Genomic DNA, 12,068 nt, shown 5'->3' with positions numbered 1-12,068 from the left:
CCTGGAGGCACGCCTGGGACGCCGGGAGGGGTGAGAAGCTGAGGACAGAGCGGGGCTCGGACTCGGTTCTGGAGGCCCCTTTGCCTGGGCTCTTCCTGGGCTGGAGCTTTCCTGCTCGGGACACTGATCACCAGGAGATACGAGTCCCTCTGCTATGCACCCGCCCGCAGGAGCACAGAGGCCCGTCTCGGGCACTTTCACGCGCAGCCAGGCCCGCGCGTTTGTGCCTTGCCTGGTCTCGAAGAGTGGCTACAAGAGTGAAAGTAGCAGTTGTATGTAAGGTTCTCGAAATACAGGGCCAGACGGGGCATCGTCCAGGCGTGGGCCATCATCAGTCCTCGCCCAGGTTCCTCAGGGGACTGTGAGCTTCCTGAGGGCAGAGACCAAGTTTGAGGCAGAATCGTGCTCATGAGTCAGCCTGCCTGAGTTCTCAATCCCTGCTCCACCACTTACTTGGCGTTATTTAACCTCTTTTTCTTTGGTTTATTCCTCTGTACCAAACTCACGGGGTTGTCTGTGGATTCATTAAGCTGATGAATGTGATGAACGTATCACAGTGCCTAACACAGTAGGCTCTTGGCGAGTAGAAGGATTAATTGACTCCCAGACCTCCTCCATCCACATTCTACAAAGGCGATTTAGTTTTCTTTTAGCACCTCCTACCTCCTCTTTTTTCTCAAGACCTGTTTCTCTTTGAAGCTCTGTGTTTCTCTTGTCCCCAGAATCCCTGAGTTTTCTGCAAGGCCTTGGGCACAATGGTTCTCAACTAAAGTGCTGGTTGATAAACAGTTGCTTCCATTCATGTGGGAATCCCTGACTTTATGGAGCAATCTGGAACCTTGTTAGGTCCAAGAACCAGCACCACAGGCATCACCTGGGAGACGCAGAGTCTCCGGCCACCCCAGACCCACAAAATTAGACTCTGCACTCTCATAAGTTCTAGAACAATACTTCTTTAATTGTAATGTACCTATGATATTTTCCTGAAAATGTTTAAGGTATAGATTTTGGTACTCCCTTCTAGGGTTTCTGACTCAGTCGGTCTGAGGTGGGGCCTGAGAACATGTGTTTCAGCACTTTGAAAACCCTGCTCTAAGACTGCCAGCCTGCAGGGCCAAAGGAATGAAGCTCTAACAGCGAAATCTGACGCCCTGGGGGCGATGAAGAGAGCAGACCCTCTCTGAGTCTTTTAAACTCTCACCAGGCAGTCTCTGCCTGTGGTATCTGCGCACAAAGATGCTTTTGATTATTGATGCCATTACCATATTTGTTCAAAATCCTACAGCTTAAAAGTTCTCTCACGTGTTTGATCCAATTTCATCCTGCAACAGCCCTGTACGTTGGGCTGGCTGAAATGACTGCCTCGTTTCCAAAGCAGAGAACAGAGGCACAGAAAGCTATGTGACTTAGAGACCACAGCCTTGGTGACCGCTTGTTTCTCTGTGTCCGTCTCTTACACACACACACACTGCAGTCACATGGAACATGCTAAGCTGCTTCAGCCGTGTCCGACTCTTCACGACCCTATGGACGGACCCGCCAGGCTCCTCTGTCCGTGGGACTGTCCAGGCAAGAATACTGGAGTGGGTTGCCATGCCCGCCTCCAGAGGCTCTTCCCAACCCAGGGATCAAACCCGCGTCTCTTATGTCTCCTGCATTGGCAGGCAGTTTCTTTACTACTAGCGCCACCTGGGAAGCCCAGTCAGAGAGGCCGCTGTAATCTCCACACCCAGCATCTAATTACTGAGCAAGCCACAGTTGGGCCTCTGCCTTTAGAGTTGGTGGGAGCTGGCAGGAGGAGCAGAAATGACCACCAACCCCGCCCCAGGCCCCAGTTGATCCTGGACACCTTCTCTCTGCTTTCTCCTACCCTGGCCACGTCTCCTTTCCCTGTTCTCAGAAATGAGGGTTCAGTCCTGACTCTAATTTCCTAAAGATTCTGTTTGGAAAAAAGTTTATTAAGCCATATAATTCTTTCCTTAGCTCCGATTTCCTTGTCTTAGTCAGCTTCAACCCCCCTTTCCACCCACCCCCAGCAACGCAAAAACACACACACACACACACACGTAGACACACACGACTCCAGCCAAATGAAAATCACTCTTTCCAGGACAGTTCTGTTTCCTCTCATCTCATCTGCTAGCGATGTGAGCCCTGGACCCCAGCCCCTGGCTCTGGTCTCTGCCCGCCTGCCCCTTCGGCCCAGCCGGTGGAAACAGACCCCGGGTGCTGGTACGGGGAAGCGGAGCCTGGCGCTCTGGTCCAGCTCTGATTCCCTCGTGGGACCCCTGGGAGAGTCCCTGCTCTTTCCTGGGTTGTTTCCTCCTCTGTGAGATGGGGAGAGCTTGATTAGATGGTCTCTAGGGAGGCTTTAACTTTAGAACTTTATGATTCTGTGTAGGAAGCTCACAAAGGAAAAAACGGCAACTCTATTGGCAAATTAAAATCCTTGAGGCGACATAGAAAGACCTGTCAATTCAGAGTTCTGTCAGTTGTGTTCTATCCACGTGGAAGCTGATTCCAGGATACGTTTTACAGAGCTCTGATGTTTATCTCTGGTGAAACCCTCCTTCATTTTTCTACAGCAACGCCAGTGTCCCCACTGCCCCAGGACCCTGAACCCAGAGTCCTCACCTGCCTCACTCGGCCTCACCTGTGGTCCCAGCACAGGCGCGGCTCAGCGCCTCCAATGAACACACATCGCTGAGGGCCAGGGAGGCAGAAGCTTCGCCAGGATTACACGGTGACCACGCTACTCGCCCCTCCTGTGTGGGAAAACACAGTCAGCTCAGAGGCTAGAAGCAGGGTCCCTGGAGCCCAAAAGATGCACATTTGAGTCGTGGCCCTACCACTCGTAAAGGTATGAGACCTGGTGCAAATTACTCAGCCTCCTGGGGCCTCAGCTGCTTCCTTCCCAAAGAAAAGATGATGACAGTCCTCACACGATGGGTGTGAGATGTTGAGAGGCTACTCCCCGAAACGCAATCAGCATGATGCCAGGCAAGAGCTTGGTTGAGTTCATCCCTTGTCGTGTGCCAGGGCTGTGTTATTAACAACTGCAAATCACACTGATTGTGCCAGGCTCTGCGCTCATCACTCTATGTGCAAGATTTGTGTTATCTCACTTAAGTCTCACAGAAATCCTCTGGAGTGGGAATTGTTTTCAGATGTGAACATGGAGGCTTAAGGAAGGAAAACAGATGTTTTCCTTTCTATTAACGGTCTCTCAGAGCCGCAGGGACATTGGACATCACTGGGGCCAGCCTCCTACTTTGAATGTGTCTGCAGCATCCCTGGACGGCAGAACTGATGGGGACCCTGGTCCCCCCTGGAGAGCCTAGGTTATCTCTGAATGGCTCTGGCTCCAAGAAAAGGCTTCTTTACAGAGAGCCCATCTCGGTTTCTCTGTAACCTCCACGCATCTGCATGGTGGGAAGAACCCTGAGCACAGAGTCAGAGGCCCTGGGGTTGTGCCCCAGCCCTTGCACGGAGCAGCGCTGTGACCGTCGGCAGCTGCCCTTCTGGGCCTGCTTTCCCAGGTGAAAATGAAGGAAGTGGATGAGGTAAGCTCTAGGTCCTTCCTGGTTTGGACACTTTAGGATTATATAACTCATGATGGTGTACGCAATATACCACACATCTGATTATAATGATGGAAACAGTGAAGGAGTGGACCCCAAGCTCCAAGGAACAGACCGGCTTCTGCCAACATGTCTGTCAGGGTGGGGACCGTGCCAGCTGAGAAGGATCCAGAAGGTTCTTAGAAATGGAGCTCTCATCTTATCCTCTTGTCCTTAAACAAAACCCTGTCCCTTTCCCTCCCATCTCTTCCTACCCGCCACCCTCTCTGCTTCATTTTTCCCTTTCTTCCTCCTAACTTCCTTTCTTTCTGAGTCAGAGGCATAAAGGGATAATTGAATCTCAAGTCAAAGTTAAAGATCAGGCCCCTGGTGACAAGATACATCACATTAAACCCGCAGAATCCATCTGATTTCAGGACTAGGAAAACCCTAGGATGCAGAGTTGCTTTGTATCTCTGAGAACCTTCCAGATTTGGCTGCTAAATTCCCAGCTCTGAGACAGGGGTTTTCAGTCATGAGGTCAATGCATGGACTTGCATGGGGCCTCTGAAATAGCATGCGAATTTGTGTACTGTGCGCACATACGACTTTTAAAGAAATTTTTTTTTGGCTGTACCTTGCAGCATGCGCGATCTTAGTTCCCAGCCCAGGGATCAAACCCATGCCCCCTGCAGTGGAAGGTGGAGTCCCACCCACTGGACTGCCAGCGAAGTCCCACATATGCATCTTCCAGGAGGAAGGGTCTGAAAGGGAAGAGCCGCCCCGACAGCCGTGCCTTGGTGTCCCTTGGACCTGGCCTGGTTCTCAGAGCCTGATGTCACAGAACATCGGCATCAGACCAAATGGATCTTTACCAAAAAAAAAAAAAAAAACAAAACAGACTGCTCCTTAATCATGTTTGAGCAGAGAATAAAACAAGTACGTAATGCCAATCACAAAAAGTGACCAAATATCCCCCTTTCCCGTCTGATATAAGTGACTGCTCCTTTTTTCCCTCCTAATTAGATAACAACTAGTACCCCCAATCATAGGATTACCCCTGCTTCCTGACCGCATCCAACCCAGAGCAAAGTCCACTTCCCTGAAGTGAAGTGAAGTCGCTCAGTCGTTTCTGACTCTTTGCAACCCCGTGGACTGTAGCCACCAGGCTCCTCCGTCCATGGGATTCTCCAGGCAAGAATATTGGAGTGGGTTGCCATTTCCTTCTCCAGGGAATCTTCCCGACCCAGGGATTGAACCCCTGTCGCCCGCATTGCAGGCAGATGCTTTAACCTCTGAGCCACTGGGGAAGCCCCTACTTCCCTGAACCCCAAATAATCCCATCACAAGCCCAGATCCTATAACAAACTTCCTTTGACTGAGCAGCTCTGGAAACTCAGCTCTGTTTAATCACTATCAGCTTCTGCCTGGTTTTCAGCAGTAGCCTAACTGGTCTATTTGTACCATTGCCTCACTTTCAATGCAGCAGTTACCATCGTCCTTCTAACAGATAAGACAGACCATGTCATTGCGCTGCTCCAAACCTTTCCCTCTGAGTAAGATGAGCACCCCATCCGTGACCAGCATGCTCTTGTCCCTGGGACCTCTATGACTTCAGCTCCACCAGCCTCACATCGGCCTCCCTGCTCTTCCTGGAGCTTACGCCGGGCGAGCACCTGCCTTCAGCTCGGGCCTGTCCCCTCTGCCTGGAACTCGGGCTTCAGGTCAGCACGTGGCCCCCTCTTTCACCTCGCTTGGGTCTCACTGCTCACCGAAGCCCACCCTGACCCGACTGTGCTGCTCAGACGCAGTCCCTCTCTCTGCCACTCCCAGCCGCCTTTGCTCTTTTTCTTTTTCTCACAGCTCTTTTATCGCCTGCTGATATTCAAAGTCAGTCCCCTCATTATTGACTGTTATTTACCATGCACCCCCTCTCGCTGGGATCCAAGTTCCACAAGGGCAAGGATCTAGGGACCAAGCGCCCAGAACTGGGCCCAACCTTCGATGACCAGTCAGTACGTATTTTTCTGGATGTTGCTGAATAAATTAGCATCACAAGGGCTGGAAAGTAAAACTGAGCATGACTTTGGCTTAGATCCCTCCCTGAGAAATCAGGAGTCAGGCTGCCCGCTTTAAGCTTGGCGGGTTGTCAATTCCACATATTTTCTTAAGACAGGGTTTCCTAAACTTCAAGTGTGTGCATGCCAACCTCATGAGTTTTGCCCTAGGAACAACCTAGACTTTTATTTACTTAAAAACTTTTCCTTAAATAGACTTTTTGACAAATACATTTATTTTCAAAGAAAATTTTATATCATGGCTTTGATGTGCTAGTTGTATATTTTTTTCTAACACATGTTAAAAGAAGCATATAGCTATTTACCAGCTAGATTGTCTTGCTTACCCCTAGTGGAAAACTGCCTTATGCTTTTTCCTTTAACCAGAAAGATCCCCCCACTTCTCCCTGTGCTGCGCGCTTGCTTATCTGACTCTTAGTGACCCCATGGACTGTAGACCTTCAGGCTTCAGAATTTTCCACAAAATTCCGTTTGTGGAATTTTCCAGGCAAGAATACTGGAGTGGGTCGCCATTTCCTTCTCCAGGGGATCTTCCCGACTCAGGGATCAAACTCACATCTCCTGTGTCTCCTGCATTGCAGGTGGATTCTATCTGCTGAGCCACCGGGGTATTCTTGCCTGGGAAATCCCACAGATGGAGAAGCCTGGCGGGCCGCAGTCCATAGGGTTGCAAAGAGTCGAACATGACGTAGCAGCAAAACAGCGGCATACCTCTTACCAACTTCTAACCCAATATGCCTCTCTCTACCTTTCCAAAAGTCCTCCAGAAAGCCTCTGGAAGCTCCTCCAGCTCATCTACTCATTCCCTTCTCTGAGCTCCCGTTACATTTACGGGCAAAATACATACCTGACATGTGGATGCTCACATGCCATGTAGGCTTGCTTTCCGTTTCATAACGAAAGATTGTAACATTTCTTCTGGGGGCTCTAGATAAAAGAGGTATTAAGGTGTTCGACTCCCTTGATTCACAGGCCATCAGAAAGATGAAGAGGCTTGTCCCAAACCCCTGCCTGAGTTAGAATCCGCCAACACTTGCTGAGTCCCTAGGATGTGTTCGGCGTGAAGCCAGGCACAGGAGACCGCAGTAGAGAGGGGACCCTGCTCTGCCCACACGGAGCTGCCGGTGAAGCCCGGAAGCCGCACTCCAAACAGCTGTACAGGAGTAAGCAAACAATGGCAAGTGCCTTAGGCGAGGAGCAGGGGGCTGAGCAGGGGCCCCGCTGTGGGCAGGGCTGCAAACGCCTTGCTAAGGAAGTATGTTTAAGTCCTTAGGAGTTTGCGGAAGACGGGATGGTGGGTTTTTCAGTGGAGCCAGGCTCACTCACAAAGGCCTGCTTTGAAGTTTGGCAGTTCAGTTGCTTTGCGAGTTAATTAGGCTGCTGTAGCCGGTCTCCTTGAAACCATGCTCAAGGAGAAGGCAGAGAGGGCGGGGCCTCGGGGAGGGGGCTGCTGTAGAGGTCCTGCCCGCCCGGCCTTCAGCAAGAAGGTGCCTGGAGGCACCGCAGACCTGCTCTGGGGGGGGGGCCCTCACCCCTCGTTGGCAGCGAGTTTGGGCATATTGGGCACAAGGGTTGTTTTTGCCAAGGGAGTGCCTTCAACGTGAGCTCTGACATTAACGAAAATAAATCCTTAGTTCCTTGAAGCTGGAAAATCTTAGTTTAACTTATGAGGCACAGTGCAAGGCCTTGTGTAGCTTCACAAGGCTAACCGGTAAGATGCAGATTTCTCAAAAAGGGAATGCATTTTAGTCACCTTTGCCGTTTCACCCAGGGTTTGTGTTTCCTTGTGACATTTCAGCGGGGCTAGTTAAACTATAGCCAAGGAAGACACTCCACCTACATCCTGCCTTGGTCTTAGGAAATTAAACCTGACAAGCAATGGGATGGGGCAGTGAGGTGGAAGAGGGAGGTGTTCAGACTGTGAGCAAGCCTTGGGGTTTGGTCTCCCACCCTGCCCCTTACTAGGCTGGGCGAATCGCCTCAATTTTCTCATCCTCAAAGCCCTTTGGGTCCTCGGCCTCCAAGTCTTCATGGAATGGGGGTAATAATAATTCCCGTACTCCACGAGATTCTGGAGACATTAAATGGGAATAAATTTGAGAACTCTTCCGTAAGATCTAAAGTGCTGCAGAATATCATTTACCCACGAGCCTGCTGTTAGAAATCCTCATTGATAAATCCTTAAGGGGGGCTCAGAGACCTGGTTAGAGTGCAGCAAAGGTGTCTGGATTTCCACTAGGTTTCTCTTCACCAGCTGGCCGCCCTGGGGCCTGCCTTCCAGGAGAACACGTTCCAGGGGAAATGAGTAGGCGCCGGGAGGGGAGTAGAGGATCCGCGTGGGGGTCCAGAGAGCCAGCAGGAAAGGAGGCGGCAAGGACAAGGCCCCTCCTTCTCAGGTTGCTCAGGGCTTCCCGGGCGGCTTTCTCCACCTTTCTCAATTTGCCTGTCTTTGTGTGGTTGCAGCTGACCTAGCATAAAATAACACGCTTTTTCGCACATTTTGAAAGCAAAGTCAGGCTTTAATGATCAGTTTTCTATTCCGTGGTATTTTCTTTCAAGCAAAGGCCGTGTTTTTGTAAGATACTACATTTCAGTGGGGCTATTCTTTGTCCCCAGCAAGCCTTCCTGAGCAGTAGGTTTCAGGAGGGTTTCAATTTATTACTTCTGGTGTCCAGTAACCTTGGAATGAGCGTCTGTCTCCAGGCCCCTGAAGGACATGCCATTTCGGAGAGTTACTGCTCTTAAATTGTTCTCTAATAAAAGCAACTGTCCCGCATTCTAAGTAGAGTGAACTTTCCAAATAAGACCAGCTGTGAACGTTGAAAAAAAAAGGCAGAAACTTCAACAACAGGGTCCATAGTGCAAACTGGATGCCGCTGACCTTCAGGCGCTTTCACAGCCATTTAAAAAGATGTCTTCAGCAAACCCATTTAGACTCTCCAAAAATCTTTGGCATGATGGACACCTGGAGTCTGTAGGCCAATATTCAATCCAGGTTGAGGAATCTAACGGGTAGATATACCTGCCAAGGAATAATGCAAATGAATCACTTGTGTTGGTAGCCAGAGAGAGAGAAGAGCTGAATTCAATTGAGCCAAGCTGCTCAGGTGCCCAGGGGTCAGGCTGCTGGCCAAGCTCCTCTGAACTGGCCTTTCCCTGGGAAGGTCCACAAACCCTGGAGATCATGAGCTGCTTGGGGCTCCCATGGTTAAAGGCAGGAACAACATCTGTTTCAATGTCTGTTTTTAAACAAACAGATAATAAGACGTGTATCCAAACACTGTCCTCTTACAAACAGAGCCGTCTGAGAGAGCAGATGCGGTAACGGGGGAGTTGATGAGCCCGCAAATCAGCCGTCAGACCTGGGCACTCAGCGGGTTTATCCTCAGCGAGACCTCAGCCGCCCTGCTGGTTCTGAGGAGCGCTTTGTTTTAAGCTCACATTATTTCGTGTCTGCTCCTAATGGTTTGTGGGTTAACAGCAGGGCACGAAAGAAACACATAGTGGGTTTAAGAATAAATTGCACTTAGTTTTGGATGGAAGATCAGAGACTCCAAAATACTGGTGACTTACTTGAGTCGGAAATTGTGTTTTATCTGCAGGGCCTCTTTACCCATAATTAAGTACTGTTTTCTTTTCTCCAGGTTGGCGTTGGAGCAGGTTGTCTTTTTAATGAAGGTAATTTCAGAGTCTCTCTCAGCAGCAGCTTCTCCTGAGAGACACACAAGCAAGGTTATCACATGTCACAGTTTTCAACTCTTTTGAGCATTGTAGTTCCTCATGGCTATTTATTATTCAGTGTAAATTTCCATCGACAGGCTAATGGCTGTTGGCACTGTCCCTGTGGTTAAGACTTCAGACTCTGGGATCAGGCTCCCCAGGCTAAACCCCAGCTCTGCCACTTCCTAGCTGTGTGCCTGAACAAATGAGGCTCAGATCCTTCATCCCCAAAATGGGCATCACAGTAAAACCTACCCTGCAGAACTGCTGTGAGGTTAAGTGGGTTAAAACATGAAAAGTGCTTGGAACACAGTAAGCACTATTTAAGTGCTTTTCATTAGAACCAGGAATTAACAGAACCTTTCCAGAGTTGAGGGGCTTCCCTGGTGGCTCAGCTGGTAAGGAATCCGCCTGCAATGTGGGAGACCTGGGTTCGATCCCTGGGTTAAGATCCCCTGGAGAAGGGAACAGCTACCCACTCCAGTATTCTGGCCTGGAGAACTCCATAAACTATTCCATGGGGTCGCAGAAAGTCAGACACAACCGAGCGATTTTCACTTTCCTTCTTTCACCCATCTTTAAATACATCTTCAATTCTCCCAGTATTCAGTAAACATTCCCTGGTGCTCTTTGTCCTAAGTATGTGTTTTCTCCTTATTCCCATTACACTTGAATTTCTATCATAATGTTTCCCTCCACATGCCTGACTCCTCTGCTAGGCTGGAAACTTCTTGAGACCAGGACAGGGCATTCACTGCTATATATTCAGGACTGGTATCCAGTTATTAAACTCTGGCTGATGCTAAGTCGCTTTAGTCGTGTCCGACTCTGTGCGACCACATAGACGGCAGCCCACCAGGCTCCTCTGTCCCTGGGATTCTCCAGGCAAGAACACTGGAGTGGGTTGCTATTTCCTTCTCCAAGGCGTGAAAGTGAAGTCGCTCAGTCATGTCCGACTCTTAGCGACCCCATGGACTGTAGCCCACCAGGTTCCTCTGTCCATGGGATTTTCCAGGCAAGAGTACTGGAGTGGTCTGCCACTGCCTTTTCTGAAACTCTGGCTGAGTCATCCTAATTATTAAATCCTGAAAAACTTCTGAAACTGTTGCTAAATAGCACATAATAGTAACTGCATGAGTGGTAAACTTTAATTAGTAAAATAAATTACATTGCACCCATGTTAGATCAAGCTAATGTGCTTAGGCTCTGCTGGTGACCATTCATACGTGACTTCCTGTTGCAGCAACATTCAAACAACCTTCCCAGCACTCTTTGCCAAGTCAGCCCCATGTCATGTCAGCAGGGGGGTCTTATTATTTTTAAAAATCTTTTGTTATGGAAAATGTCAAGCATATTCAGAAGGGAGAATAATTAATCTCAGTTTCAACAATCACTCATCTTTTTTTCATTTATATCCTCACCTGTATTTTAGGAGAAACACCAGTCACAGGATAACAGCATCATTATCCTTGAACTACATAGTTGCCCTTGATTCTAAATAGTTTAGTTTTTATTTTGGCTTATTTTTAGCAGCACTTCTTGTGTAAGTGGTAAATGTGTGGTGTTTTGATATTTTACATAAATTAAAAATCTATATATGTTAAAAATGAAGAGCCAGAACGAAGAGATAACAAAGTATGCAAAACTTTCTTAACATTTCCTTTTAAATATCATAAACATGAGTCTTCTGAACGGACAGAACAGAGAAGAAATGATGGCAATAAAGAACTACAGCTTGGGAATCATCTGATTCTGCACAAAGTTCTGAACAGTCTGGATTATCTTTTGATACTAGGCAATAATGGATACAAAATAAGTAATTTGTATTTCTGGAATGAAAAGCACTTGATTATTTTGGTAAAAATAGGAATGTCTTATTGCTTATGATATGTATGTTGGATGCAAAAGTGCTTGAAAATTGGGTTGTGAAAAGATCAAAGTGCTAAGAGTGCTTACCTAATTTGTCAAAATGGCAATCATGTTATAAATAAAGAACACTTGTGATCATCAATGGGGAAAAATCACAAATCAACTTCACACAGTGAAACATTTGAAATAATAAAAGTCAGAAAAAAATGTTGTCAGAGTGTTGATCAAGCAAAGAAAAATTTGAAAAGTATTATTAGAATTTTAAAGTCTAGTGTATGGTTAAAAATAAACATTTTCAGATTTGAAATACTTGATAGCATTTCAAAAGAAAAAAAAAAGTGAAAGCGAAGTGCCACAACTTAGATTTACGGTCCTACTTACAGCAAAATTTATACCTACTGAAAGGAGAACACAGCTTTTGAGAAATATAAACGAGGTAATAAAATTTCAATCATCTTCTAGAAAATCAACTATTTAATATAAAACATGTTTTGAATAACTTAAAATGAAACATTAGAGACTCTGACGATGGCTCGGTGGGTTTTGTTGAAGTCAAGGCACAGGAAGGACCACGTATCAAACTGAGAACAAAGGTGTCAATGAGGAATAGTTACACGGACTCCTTATTGGCACAGTGTGATGTCAGGTAGAAATCTGGGGCTTTAGTAAAAACCGAGATTTACAGCTGTTTCAGTTTGGTACCTTCTGAGCCAAGTGTCTCCGGATGACGCAACCAAGACACAAGACAAACAAGGGTCACTTTAAATACTGTTTTCATAAATTTGATATTCACAACCACACACCTAATACACACTAGACAGAATAAAGAAGTAGTCTGGAG

General features: G+C 47.7%; 1 protein-coding gene across 1 annotated transcript in view; it reads right to left on the bottom strand.

The window, feature by feature from the left end:
- Positions 1 to 8,126: 8,126 nt before the first annotated feature.
- LOC133071040 (complement C5-like) overlaps positions 8,127 to 12,068 on the bottom strand; it is an 86,229-nt gene continuing 82,287 nt past the window's right edge. Inside the window, exons 40-41 of the mRNA XM_061163276.1 lie at positions 9,212 to 9,350; positions 8,127 to 8,660 (exon numbers count right to left, since the gene is read on the bottom strand). Of these exons, the coding sequence (XP_061019259.1) occupies positions 8,522 to 8,660; positions 9,212 to 9,350 (278 nt within the window). The 3' untranslated portion in view covers positions 8,127 to 8,521. The remainder of the gene's footprint in view (positions 8,661 to 9,211; positions 9,351 to 12,068) is intronic.

This window comes from Dama dama, chromosome 16 (genome assembly GCF_033118175.1).
Source record: "Dama dama isolate Ldn47 chromosome 16, ASM3311817v1, whole genome shotgun sequence".
Taxonomy (NCBI): domain Eukaryota; kingdom Metazoa; phylum Chordata; class Mammalia; order Artiodactyla; family Cervidae; genus Dama; species Dama dama.
Note: the sequence above shows the minus strand (reverse complement) of the source record. Positions and strands in the feature narration are given on the sequence as shown.